The 14078-nt window shown below is 42.7% G+C and overlaps 1 protein-coding gene across 5 annotated transcripts in view; it reads left to right on the top strand.

Annotated features, from left to right (window-relative positions):
• The window catches only part of TSC1 (TSC complex subunit 1), a 53380-nt gene that overhangs the window by 11832 nt on the left and 27470 nt on the right, over nt 1-14078 (top strand). For all 5 annotated transcript variants that reach the window (XM_055541499.1, XM_055541498.1, XM_055541501.1 and 2 more), the window contains exons 3-6: nt 5280-5464; nt 9655-9758; nt 10853-11005; nt 13177-13321. In XM_055541499.1, the coding sequence (XP_055397474.1) occupies nt 5359-5464; nt 9655-9758; nt 10853-11005; nt 13177-13321 (508 nt within the window). In that variant the 5' untranslated portion in view covers nt 5280-5358. The remainder of the gene's footprint in view (nt 1-5279; nt 5465-9654; nt 9759-10852; nt 11006-13176; nt 13322-14078) is intronic.

Here is a 14078-nt window from a genome sequence, read left to right as displayed (position 1 = left end):
ACTAACCTTTGTGGACAAAGCAGAATGGAATTCAGGAGAGTTTCTGGTAAATTATTTTTTAGAAGGAACCTGTATTTGGGATTCATAACTTGGTCAAGCCTCAAGGATCCTTCACCTTAAAACCACCTTAACAGTTATTGACAACCTATGTCAGTCATCTTGAAAAGCTTTTTGTTTAAATTTTTAGCCCCCATAGACACAAAATACAAGACAAAAACTACAAGAAATTGTCTTCCTATAACGGTTTTGTAAAATCTGTTTTGAAATTTTTGATTAGTGAGTATAAAATGTATTTGAGTATTTCATTTTTTTCTTAACATTGTTTTTTTCATATTCTTCATGTTTGACTTGAAGATGATTTATCGTGGATATTGTTGACTGTGGTTTGGGTTTTTTTTTCATGTTTTAAAATTTAGGTAACAAGCTGGCATTTTATTTTTAATTCACCTTCACAAGACGTGTGGTGTTCCCAAATCTGACTTTTTCTTGAAAGACTACAAATTAGGATTACAAATTAAATGAAGTTATTAAATGATTATTTTTTATAATAAATGTAAAACAGTTCTGTAAAGGTTAGAATTATACACTTTAATTTCTGTTGTGTAGCCAAGTATTGTTAAAAGTTTTATAAACATTTGGCTCAAAGAATAATTACTGTTATTTGTAAAGCTATCTAGTGAACCTACCTTCTTGATACTGTAAAGCTATCTAGTGAACCTACATTCTTGATACTTGCTACTGATACTGATTTAACTGTTTGAAATTCCTTAATTGTTTTCTAACATAAAAACCACATTAACTGAAGCTTTTATTTTTAATAATAATGAATAAATATTGTATTGATGGAATTTCAACTTATAAAACACAAAGCTTAGATGTTGCATCTAGAATGATTTCCCTTTGTTCCGATATTAACGGTAATCCTAACGCATGCCTGTCCACATTACAGACATTGTGTGGATTACATATGATGGTAACATTAACATATCCTTGCTGGTCACATGTACACAGTCAGGGATCCCAGAAATGCTGCTAAAGTGGGCGATTCACCGTTCAACTTTCAGTCCTACAGACCAAGGCCACAGCCAGATTTGGGCCAAAAATAGAAACTAAAACTGAACTTTGGTAAATCCCTGTTTTCTATGCTTGTTGAGACCATGCTAAGTGTTCTGTTTGATCAAATCTGGTTACCAGTGTAGAGGTTAAGTTTGGTTTATTCAGAAGCAGTGACTTGGAACCCCCTGTTGCTTTGGATTAGGTGGTCTGGGGGCCTCTCCAAGATGGTCACATTTTGAGCAGAGAGTTGAAACCAAAAGCAGCACGAGGATCTGGGAGACGAGCGCCCCAAGGACGGAGGCAGCAGCAAGGCCTGGGCGGGGCGCTGTGTCCCTGAGCTTCAGAAACCGAGACTAGAGCTGGATGGTGGGGTGCGGTGATGCAGGCCGGGGGGAGTGGGGCGCCTGGCAGCTGCAGGGGAGCTAACTCTTGTGAGCTTCGTGGGGAGCCGCCGGGTGATTTTACATGGGAGCAGTGGAGTCTGATTTCCCTGTTTCAGAGTGTCTTGGTGGTGGTGTTGGGGAGAGGAGTGATGGAGACTGCTGGTCCCTCGTCTTTCAGGGGACACGATGGGGGCTCGGACTGTGGTGAAGCAGAAGGGGAAGTCAGTGGGCTTGCCAGAGGATTAGACGTGAGTGTTGAAGAGTCAAGGATGTCACCTGGACGTTGGCTGTAGACTGATGGTTGTGCCTATTACTGAGGTCCAGGAGACTGGCAGAGGGACAGGTTTTGGGGTGGGGAGTGGGTGTTGAAAGTCATGACTCCCTAATATAAACAGCATCATTGATAGCACTGTACTGTGCCGTGTGGCCCCCGATGGTAGTCTTAAACTAAACAAAATGTTGCTCTGGTGTGTAGAATACAGAACTGTATGAACTCAGATACTGAACGCTCAGCTTCTCCTGTCTCCTATGCTTGGTTACTTCCAGAACGGAAGCAAGACTTGCATGGTGAAAGCGGACGCCTGATGAACCTGTGGTGCTAACCTCTCAGTGACTTTTCCTTTGTCTCCTCTAGGCTGTAAAGTGTGTGTAACATGTGCAGCTCACCCACTCCCACCGCATCCAGCTGGAGCTGGTCCCTTCTCTCCCTTGTGTACTCCCTGAACCATGTCCATTTCCTGCTCATGTATGTCTAGTTCCTCATGGCACACGCTATGTCTTTCTTCCCTACTTAGCACCCTGCACTTAACCAAATATTTGAGTAAGTTTAAAAAAGAGAGATTCCGGTCATGGAACTAATACCAAAGGCTTATGATTGAACTCCCGAGAGGGCTTTTAGAATGTCAAAAATCCTTGAACTTGAGGCACTTGAATGAAAAATCCCACAAAAAACCCATGATTTATATTTTTCCTGGGGATAAGAAAAATACAATTGAAAGGTAGAATTTTAGAACTGAGGAGACAAGCAACAAAAGCTTATTGCCAAAAAAATGTACGAGTGTATTTTAGACTAAAACATTATTTTTGCTTTCTATAAAGCACTTGGAAAGAGTAGCCTCCAGAAACCAGACTTTATATCTAAATTACAACCTGAAAAACAAGTGAGGTGGTCCGTAACGGTCAGCCCTGAGTACCGCCGAGTTGACGGGATGGGTGCCATCTTTGTTTGGTTGCTTTGCTCCGGGCTGCCTGCATTTGCAGGAGCAGCTCCGACACGACTGTCTTCTGAGCGCACAGAAGACACACTCAGGAGCCTCACTAGCCTGAGACAAGGCAAGTATCCGCTTTACTGGCACAAAACCAAACTTAGGGGCAAAACACCTTTAAGAATCATTTGTGAGTTACCCAAAGTAGAAGTGAATGTGGGGATCAGCTAGATAAATGTGCTGTTAAAGTCATTTTGAAAGTGGTAACCCAAAGATTCTCACCAGTATTTGTAATGGTGACATGTGAGTACCGCTCAGCGAGTGCTTATTTGTGCCAGGTACTGTGCTTAGTTACCTCATTTAATCCTTTCGATGAACAATAAACCCTGACAGGCTGGTATTACCTTCACTTGTAAATTTAGTGTAATCCAACTTACAATAAGACGAAATTTGTTTCTATTTTCAGCTTTCAAGTTTTACAGTGAAACCTTACTGGTTATGGTCTCACATTTCTGAGTCCTTTGAAATTACTACCTTTATGATTTATCTATCCGATTTATACTTATGTAAATATAAACTTGTATTATATTTGTATCATACAGCATGCTTTCTATATCGAGATTTGCTATCAAAAATTCATTTATATGTTTTAATTGATCTTTCTGGCTAATGAATTTCTGATTCACCAAGAGAAAAATCAGTGAATATCACCAGGTTGTAATTAAACAAGAGCATAGGTAATAATAAGTTAATGCTCACTAGTTTCAGGGAGTCATTGCTACTTTAAATTTGGCATTCTAGTAGGAGGAGCTTAACTCTTCATTAGCAGAGTATTTTCTTAGTGTGGTGTTTCTCAAGTGGAGCTTATTAACCCTTATTCTGGAGTGCTTATTAAAATGAAGATTCCTGAGTCCACAATTCAGTTCCAAAATGGGCCCAGAAAGTTAGGTCTCAGGTGATTTTAATACACACTGAAGCCTGAGAACTGTCCTTTTTTAAGTATGTATCTTTATTTATGGATTAATATATAATTGGCCGTGCTGGGTCTTAGTTGCAGCATGCAGGATCTTTAGTTGTGGCGTGTGGTGTCTGGTTCCCTGACGAGTGATTAAACCTGGGCCCCCTGCACTGGGAGCAGAGTCTTAGTCACTGGACCGCCAGTTCCAGAACTGTCGCTTTAGCTTACTCAAAGACAAGCAAATGCAAATTAAGAGTGTATTTTAACGTGGCTGCAAGTGACATATATGGTTGTTGGTCTGAGAGCTGAGCCATCTAAGTTCTGCTTTACTGTGGGGCCTTGGCAGAGTTGTTTATCCTTTTTGAATATCTATACTCTGATTTGTAAAATAAAGATACTATCTGCCTGCCTTACAGTCACTGTGATGATCACAACCACGAGTTTAATGTCATGTGTACAGACTTAGGGCTTTGAGTGAAGTGCATTTGGGGTCAAATTTCAGTTCTCCCCGGTTTTGCCTCCTGCTAGCTTTGTGGAGAAGGCAGTGGCACCCCACTCCAGTACTCTTGCCTGGAAAATCCCATGGACGGAGGAACCTGCAGTCCATGGGGTCACTAAGAGTCAGATACGACTGAGCGTCTTCACTTTCACTTTTCACTTTCATTCATTGGAGAAGGAAATGGCAACCCACTCCAGGGTTCTTGCCTGGAGAATCCCAGGGACGGGGGAGCCTGGTGGGCTGCTGTCTATGGGGTCGCACAGAGTCGGACACGACTGAAGCGACTTAGCAGCAGCAGCGGCTTTGTGACACTAAGCAAATAGCTTGATCTCTGCTCCTCTCCCTGTAAAACGGGGGATAAAAGAACCAGTCATACTGTAGTTATATATGGAGTATATTTGATGATGTTTGTGAAGGGTTTGCAGAGCCTAAGAAATGGTAGCTGTTTTTACAAATATAGCTTTAAAAACCATAGTGGGGAGAAATGAATGGTTGTAAGTGTGTCTAGTGACATGTGGACAGTGAGCTGTTTTTTTGTATAAAGTGGCTGCTCCACTGCCATGAAGGACTGAGTATTTGAAGGTGCAGGGTTTACCCTGATGCCCCTGTTCATTCACACCCACTTCGCTGTAACCAGCAGCATTGGAGTGTGGGATCAGTGTCTGGAATGAGGGGCATAAACTGAAAACAGAGGAACCATCCTGGGTTGAAATCAGGTTTCGAACTCATACACTTGTGACCTAACAGGCCATACTGTCTTCTAGACACTGTTGGGGTTATCAGGAAGATAGCATTCTTTCAGTTCTTCTGAAAATAGTTCATCTACTCTTTGATTTGAAATGATTGTTTTGAAGTGATTTGAAGCTTAAACCCAAGGTAGAATCAGCAGTAATTAATAAAACTAATAAAACTTCGATTTAGTCCTGTTACTAAGTTGCTGGGATGATTCCAACTGGTGTCTTTTTTTTTTTAAATAATTAGGTTTCTCTTTGTTGCATTGCCTAGAACTCCTCTTCATAAATTTGTTAAGAACACTGTTATTTACACAGCTTAGCTTCTTTGATCAACAGTGTTGCGGACAAACACCGCTTTGAATACATGCTCGGGTTGTCTGGCAAGTAGGTTTTTGTGGGGAAAACGGGACCGTTTTATCACAGCGTTCCTCTTCTATTTTTCAGGCTGGTAGTGGCATCAATGAAGAACCTTCAAAGTCTTTAATGCACGTCCTGAACCAGCAGAGCACATTCGTGTCAGATAATGGCCCAGCAAGCCAATATTGGGGAGCTCCTCTCCATGCTGGACTCCCCTCTGCTGAGTGTGCGTGACGACGTAACAGCTGTCTTTAAAGAGAATCTCAATTCTGGTAAGCCAGATCCTACCCTGGTTAGCTACTTCATCTTCTAAAGAGAGTCTTTAAAACCAGCAGGAGAAAGCATACACAGGTGGATTCATTCTGTATGTGTGTGAAGCTCTTGGTGATGGAACTATTCACAGGCTGTGCACTATACATGTGCTCCGTTGCTTAGTTGTATCCAGCTCTTTGCAACCCTGTGGACTGTAGCCTGCCAGAACTCCTCTGTCCATGGAGTTTCCCAGGCAAGAATACTGGAGTGGGTTGCCATTTGCTACTCCAGGGGATCTTTCTGACCCAGGGATCGAGCTCGCATCTCCTGCATTGGAAGGCAGATTTTTACCACAGAGCCACCTGGGAATCCCTTCACATAAACTCACAAACATAGAAGTAAGAATCCCATAAGGAGCCCCGCGTGCCCAGCCTTTACTGTTTCGGTGAACCCCCTGACTCCCCCCCGCATAGATATTTTAAAACAAATCCCAGACACATCGTTTCATCTGTAAATCATATGCCATTTTTAATATGAAACATACGTGCGTGCGTGCTCAGTTGTGTCTGACTCTGGACCCCATGGACTGTAGCCCACTGGGCTCTTCTGTCCATGGAATTTTTCTAGACAGGAATACTGGAGTGGGTTGTCATTTCTTCCTCCAGGGGATCTTCCTGACCCAGGGATTGAACCTGTGTACCCTGTGTCTCCTGCGTTGGCAGGCAGACTCTTTACCACTGAGCCACCTAGAACCTCTTTTTAATCGTAGAAATATAAGTTTAAACAGCACCCTTTTTTTGCTTACCAGATTGGCAGAAATCAAATATTGGACATATAAATGTGTTTTGTTAGCAGGAGAATGAATACATGGGAGTTTACCCCTTTTGGAATATCTGTCATTAATTAAAAGCACATGTCATTTGGTCCACTTACAAGAATCCATATTTCATTCACTTGAATGAAATGTAACAGAAACTTGGAAAAACCAAAGTATCCTTTAGGAGGTGGATGACCGAATTAACAGTAGAGCCATGAGGAGAGCGAGGAGCTCGGTGCAGAGAAGGAAGCAGGTCGTCGGTGCTGTTGTGGATGGTGTGGTGACAGCAGGAGGAAGGGACACCCTCTCACAACCCCTTGTTGAGTGGAAAAGACACATGTGCACATAGACTGTGGCTGTGTGGATGTGGGGGCTGCGTGTGGGCGATTCTACCAGGATGCAAAGTTTTGAGAGGACATGCACCAAATCCAAGAATGTCTGTCTCTGCAGTGGCTTTGAGGCCAGCGGTGAGGATAACCGTCACTTGTGTTTTATTCACTTTCATAGAATCTGAGTTGTCAACAATAGGCATGAATTATTTTTGTCACTAGAACAGTTTTAAAAAGGAGACAGTATTTCATGTGCTCTTAAGGCTACTTTTCACAGTTTGTTGTGATCCACAAAGTCAAAGACTTTAATGTAGTCAGTGAAGCAGTAGATGTTTTTCTGGAATTCTGTTGCTTTTTTTTATGATCCAGTGGATGTTGGCAATTTGGTCTCTGGTTCCTTTGCCTTTTCCAAATCCAGCTGAACATCAGGGAGTTCTCGGTTCGCGTAGTGTGGAAGCCTGGCTTGGAGGATTTTGAGCGTTACTAACGTGTACTGCTGCTGCTAAGTCACTTCAGTCATGACTGACTCTGTGCAACCCCATAGATGGCGGCCCACCAGGCTCCCCTGTCCCTGGGATTGTCCAGACAAGAACACTGGAGTGGGTTGCCATTTCCTTCTCCAATGTACGAAAGTAAAAGTGAAGTCGCTCAGTCGTGTCCGACTCTTAGCGATCCCATGGACTGCAGCCTAGCAGGCTCCTCCGTCCATGGGATTCTCCAGGCAAGAGTACTGGAGTGGGATGCCATTGCCTTCTCCGTACTAACGTGTGAGATGCATGCAATTGTGTGGTAGTTCGAACATTCTTTGGCATTCCCTTTCTTTGAGATTGAAAGGAAAACTGACCTTTTCCAGTCCTGTGGCCACTGCTGAGTTTTCCAAATTTGCTGGCATATTGAGTGCAGCACTTTCACAGCATCATTTTTTAGGATTTGAAATAGCTGGAGTTCCATCACCTCCACTAGCTTCGTTTGTATTGATGCTTCCTAAGGCCCACTTGACTCCACACCTCCAGGATGTGTGGTTCTAAGTGAGTGATGACACCATCATTGTTATCGGGGTCATTAAGATCTTTTCTATATAGTTCTTCTGTGTATTCCTGCCACCTCTTCTTAATATCTTCTGCTTCTATTAGGTCCATACTGTTTCTGTCCTTTATTGTGCCCATCTTTGCATGAAATGTTCCCTTGGTATCTCTAATTTTCTTGAAGAGATCTCTAGTCTTTCCCATTCTATTGTTTTCCTCTATTTCTTTGCATTGATCACTGAGGAAGGCTTTCTTATCCCTCCTTGCTATTCTTTGGAACTCTGCATTCAAATGGGTATATCTGTCCTTTTCTCTTTTGCTTTTCACTTCTTTTCATAGCTATTTGGAAGGCCTCCTGAGACAACCATTTTGCCTTTTTGCATTTCTTCTTCTTGGAGTTCGTTTTGATCACTGCCTCCTTTACAGTGTTACGAGCCTCCGTCCATAATTCTTCAGGCACTCTATCAGATCTAATCTCTTAAATCTATTTCTCACTTCCACTGTATAATCATAAGGGATTTGATTTAGGTCATACCTGAATGGTCTAGTGGTTTTCCCTACTTTCTTCCATTTAAGTCTGAATTTTGCAGTAAGGCGTTTATGATCTGAGCCACAGTCAGCTCCCGGTCTTGTTTTTGCTGACTGTATAGAGCTTCTCCATCTTTGGCTGCAAAGAATACAATCAGTCTGATTTTGGTGTTGGCCATCTGGTGACGTTTATGTGTAGAGTTGTCTCTTGTGTTGTTGGAAGAGGGTGTTTGCTGTGACCAGTTTGTTCTCTTGTCAAAACTCTGTTCGCCTTTGCCCTGCTTCATTTTGTACTCCAATGCCAAACGTGCCTGTTACTCCTGGTATCTCTTGACTTTCTGCTTTTGCGTTCCAGTCCCCTATCATGAAAAGGACATCTTTTTTGGGTGTTAGTTCTAGAAGGTCTTGTAGGTCTTCATAGAACCGTTCAACTTCAGCTTTGGCATTGGTGGTTGGGATGTAGACTTGAATTACTGTGATGTTGAGTGGTTTACCTTGGAAACGAACAGAGATCATTCTGTCATTTTTGAAACTGCATCCAAATACTGCATTTTGGACTCTTGTTGACTGTGATGGTTACTCCATTTCTTCTAAGGGATTCTTGCCCACAGTAGTAGATACAATGGTCATTTGAATTAAATTCACCCATTCTGGTCCATTTTAGTTCACTGATTCCCATCACTTCATGGCAAATAGGTGGGGAAACATTGGAAACAATGACAGACTTTATTTTCTTGGGCTCCAGAATCACTGCAGATGGTGACTGCAGCCATGAAATTAAAAGACCCTTGCTCTTTGGAAGAAAAGCTATGACAAACCTACACAGCATATTGAAAAGCAAAGACATTACCAGCAAATGTCCGTCTAGTCAAAGCTATGATTTTTCCAGTAGTCATGTATGGGTGTGAGAGTTGGACCATAAAGAAAGCTGAGCACTGAAGAATTGATGCTTTTGAACTGTAGTGCTGGAGGAGACTCTTGAGAGTCCCTTGGACTTCAAGATGATTAAACCAGTCAGTCCTAAAGAAAATCAGTCCTGAATATTGATTGGAAGGACTGATGCTGAAGCTGAAGTTCAAGACTTTGGCCACTTAATGTGAAGAATTGGAAAGACCTTGATGCTGGGAAAGATTGAAGGCAGGAGGAGAAGGGGACGACAGGATGAGATGGTTGGATGGAATCACCAATTCAATGGACATGAGTTTGAGCAAGCTCAGGGTGTTGGTGATGGATAGGGAAGCCTGGCATGCTGCAGTCCATGGGGTCGCAATGAGTCAGACATGACTGAGCAACTGAACTGAACTATGGCTACTTAAGCATATAAACTTGATATTATCCTGTTGTTAAACCTAAATTCATTTTAGAAAACAGAAATACAACCCTTCATGTAACTTTGGGTAGTGTACAAAGAAACATTCTGTGGATTTTGTTACTGGCAACTATTAACATTTGAGGTAAGTTTAGAATGTTAGAGGAAATAACTATTATAAACAGTCCTTTTCTTTCTTTAGACCGTGGTCCGATGCTTGTGAACACCCTGGTGGATTATTATCTGGAAACCAACTCTCAGCCTGTATTGCACATCCTGACTACCTTGCAAGAGCCCCATGATAAGGTACCTGCTGAGTGGTAGAGATGTGATACACTTTCTCCGAGGGCCGTGACTGCGTCTCTGTAGCCCCAGTGCCTGCTGTGTTTATCGCTTACTGCTTCCCCTTCCGCGCGCCGCTGATGACACTGCTCCCAGATGGTAACTACACATACACATAGTCGCCAGGACTTTTGTTTCCTGAAAAGGTTTCAAAGTACAACATATTTCAGAGGCCTTCAAAGATCTTGCTCTCAGAAGAAATCCTGTCATCCTAAGCTGTAATTGTATAGTGACGATGATCCATAAGGTACCCATCTTTAAACACTTTTAGACTTTTAATCCATATGGCAAAAGCTGTAAATGTGGGTACCTCATGGGGCTAATTGCCTAGTGCTCTTTCCAGGCACCAGGCACTTGGAAGGCTCCTTTATGTTTTGTTTTTGCTTTTATTTTTGTTGATGGTAAGTAGCTAACAAAGCCTTGCAGTTGCACATTTTGATTTGTCTTGAGTTTGTGTGTACTGGTGATTTACTTAACTGGGATTTGAAGGCCTTGCCATTGTCTGCCTTTTACAGTACATCTTGGGTTGTTTTTTTGTTTGTTTTGTTTTTTTTCACTCTGGGCTGAATTTTAACTTCTACTGCTACTGGAGTTATATCTGGGGCCAAACCATGGAGGCGAGGCCCTGGTAGCAATAAGTAGCTGCTCCAGCAGGATCCCCTGAAGCTTCAGCAGCCCCCACTTATTAGAGGCTTATTAGAACAGTGGTTATTCTAAGAAGGGGCCTGTTTGTATTTCAGAAAGATACAGAGGAGTCTCCTTCCCGCTTACAGACCTGTATTGTGGGGACTCTCAGGAGTTGCAGACTGGCTGCCCTCTGTTAGGACTCATGCAACACAACAGTGTGTTTGTTTGCATGGCTTTAAAAAAACCTTGAGTTTGATCTCTTTACCTGCATGACCCTTTTTTACATCCAAGTGACCACTCGAGAGACTGGCGTTGGTCACTGCTGCCTCTCCTCGTGTGCACTTCACGCATTCACATGAGTGTCTCCCTGGGGTCCCTTGACTTTCCCCAGCTTTACTGAGATCATTTCTCTTGTTCTTGTGCATGTTCAGCACCTCTTGGACAAAATGAATGAATACGTGGGCAAGGCCGCCTCTCGGTTATCCGCCCTCTTGCTACTGGGCCACGTCGTGAGGCTGCAGCCATCATGGAAGCATAAGCTCTCTCAAGCACCTCTTTTGCCTTCTCTACTAAAATGTCTCAAGGTACGATGTTTGTAAGGATTTGCACGGAATAGCTTCATCATATAATTTCTGAAATTCTGAGTACCTTAAAACAAGCCAGCTAGATTTTAACTTTGAGAGTTTAAAAACTTCTAGGCGTTTCGTTCTTCTTGTAATGTAACACAGTTTAGACTTGGTCCTTAGGAAAGTCTCAGTGCATCACCGTGTCTAGTGCAGTTATGTGTGGTCCAAGCAAATACCGTCACTTTTCAGTCAGATTGGTTCAACAATAATGCTCTCCCAGCCCTCTTTGATTTCATGATTGTCTAGCCTTTCCTCAGTTAGAAATGTACTGGTTTGTCTTGGGGGAATCCCTATTTCTGCATTCTCTTTTGGCTAATAGCAAAATGGCTAAGACTTCAACTATTTAGGAGCAGGTTCTGGTCGCAGCTGTAACTGAGGGTTTTTTGGTAGAAGGCCTTACCAGACTGCGTTCTGCTTTTTTTGCACTCAGCTTAGTGCACTAGTCTACAGAGCCAAAACCTAAGTAGGACCTTATGGTTTTAGTTTTGACCATGGCTTACTCAAATACTTAGGGCGTTTGTTTAATCTGTTTTAGTTCCTGGACTTGTTTCCTACCTGTAAAATAGGGAAATGTGGGTAATGTGAGCTGCCCGCACCTCCCAGACGTGAGGACGTCCAGTAATGTTGGTTCCAGGGTGGCCATGCCTTTGAAGGCGTCTGACACAGCACCGTGCAAGTTGAGTTTTTGTCTGTGCCAGCAAGGGGCAGCGTTTATCCTTCCTAGAGGTGGGTCTCAGGGAGTCATGGTGGCAGGGCATCATAACGATGTGCATTTAATGTTAAGGAAAAGCAGGAGCCACTTCAACAGCTTAATTTTTTTAAATGAATGGGTTGATGAGAATATAATCTGATTTTGAGGCACACTGTTTAGTTCAGATAGAAGAATACTTAACCTTTTCCAAAAGAATAAGCCTTGAAAATTACTTACCAAGTGTTAACCCAAACTTTCAGTCAGGATGTTTTGTTACTATTTTTGTTTTTGTTTTTTTTTTAGTCAGAACTCATTACAGATTCTTGATTCTCCTATCAGTATTTTATGATTTCCTACTAGATATCTGCCATAACAGATGGCTTGGTGCTCAATGTAAAAACTAAATCTATTTAAAACTTTCCCTGGTGGTCCAGTGGCTGGGACTCCATGCTCCCAGTGCGGGGGGCCCGGGTCCCGACCCTGGTTGGGGTACTACATCCCACATGCCGCAGCCAAGAGTTCTCATGCCACAGCTGAAAACCCTGCATGCTGCAGCCAAAGACCTCCCATGCTGCAATTGAGACCTGGCACTACCAAATAAATAAAGTCATATTTATTAAAAAAAAAAAAAACAAACCCAAACTTTATTTCCAGACTCATAGGTTCCTTTTTCATGAGGAATAATGAATGTTCTAACCTGCATGATGGTCTTTTGTTTAATGTCTTGTTTCTTCAGTCTGAATTCCAGTCACTTGGCAGACATTCATAATTTAATTATGGGTCAGGTGAGCCGCTATAGCTAGTCTGAGTTGATATATTATTTATTGGTTATTACGTTCAGTTAGTCTAAATTTGTATGACCTGATGTTTAAATTGTAGATGTGGTCAGAGGTCCCCGTATCTTTTTTATTTGCTGGTCTCTAAATAACTGCTGTGAGGTGAGCCACTAAGAAGATTTGTTAGTACTATACTCATTTCTTATTAAGGTATACTTCTGTTATGATCCTTTAGAAATAGAGAATGACTTGTTCATATATTAGGTCTTTTGAACTGACTTTTAAAGAGTAAGTACTTCATAATTTGGCTGAATGAACAAGAATAGCAACATTTCTTTGTTCTGTTCAAAGCCCTTTGCTTCCCGCCAAGGGCTATTTATAGCGCGTCCGAAGTATCTGGGTTTGGGATTTTCTAAGCCACGTTTAAGCGCTGCCCTGGATGAGTTTGGTGCCTGAGTGTAGTCCCCGCAGACTCAGCCTGGTAGAGCTGGTCCTCAGCGTCTTGTGGTTGAGCCTGTTGCAGTGTTGTGCCCCAGCATCCTGAGAGGTAGGACAAGTCTATGCCGGTGTTCTAACTTGAGAACCTCTAAGTGTGCAGATCTAATGCTGCACACCTGAGAGGTGTCTCTTCTCGCTTGACCTTCCCTTCTTCCCTCCTGCAGATGGACACCGATGTCATTGTCCTCACAACAGGAGTCTTAGTGTTGATAACCATGCTCCCAATGATCCCGCAGTCGGGGAAACAGCACCTTCATGATTTCTTTGATATTTTTGGCCGTCTTTCGTCATGGTGCCTGAAGAAACCAGGTAAAGATCTCCTCCTATACCCGTCATGCTGCCCCAGGTGAGTGCTTTTGTGAATGATGAACAGGTCATGTGCTGGAAGAGAAGAACATGTTAGAATCCTGTCGCTGAAATGGTTGGTTGTCACCAGCCAGGTGAGGGAACACCTCAGGTATTTTCCACCAGGGGCACAAATAAGAAGCAAAACAGGGACTTCCCTGGTGGTCCAGTGGCTAAGACTCCAAGCTTCCAATGCCAGGGGTGTGGGTTCAATCCCTGGTCATGAAACTTAGATTTCACATGCCAAGAAATTAAAAAAAAAAAACCAAAAAAGTCATGACTGTTGAGATGCTGTCCTTATTTTGTTGGCTTAAGAGGATTAGTTGTCAGAGAAACTGAGTGGTGGGTACAGCTTCCTGATTTTCAATAAACTGAAAAACAGCTTAAATCTGTGTTGCAGCAGCATGGGACTACGCTTGTGGGGCGTGTTTGTTCTCTTGGTCTGTAGTGACAGAGCACAAGCTTCTGGTTCAGAGAACTCGTCTATTGTACATGTGGACGGAGGAGAGAGAACGCGGCTGTTTCTGATTAGTTCTAGCTTTTAGTACAGGGGGTTTTGTTTCTACATCAACAGGTAGTACAGCTCTATCAGAATGACTCAGAAGCTGTAAACATGTGAACTTTGGCTCTTTTGGTCCTCCCAGCATGAGATGTTCACATCAAAAGAATGAAATGTATAAGCCCTGGGAAATGGAACACTGTGGCTTCTTGTACCGGATTA

Source organism: Bubalus kerabau, chromosome 11 (assembly GCF_029407905.1).
Source record: "Bubalus kerabau isolate K-KA32 ecotype Philippines breed swamp buffalo chromosome 11, PCC_UOA_SB_1v2, whole genome shotgun sequence".
Lineage (NCBI taxonomy): Eukaryota > Metazoa > Chordata > Mammalia > Artiodactyla > Bovidae > Bubalus > Bubalus kerabau.
Note: the sequence above shows the minus strand (reverse complement) of the source record. Positions and strands in the feature narration are given on the sequence as shown.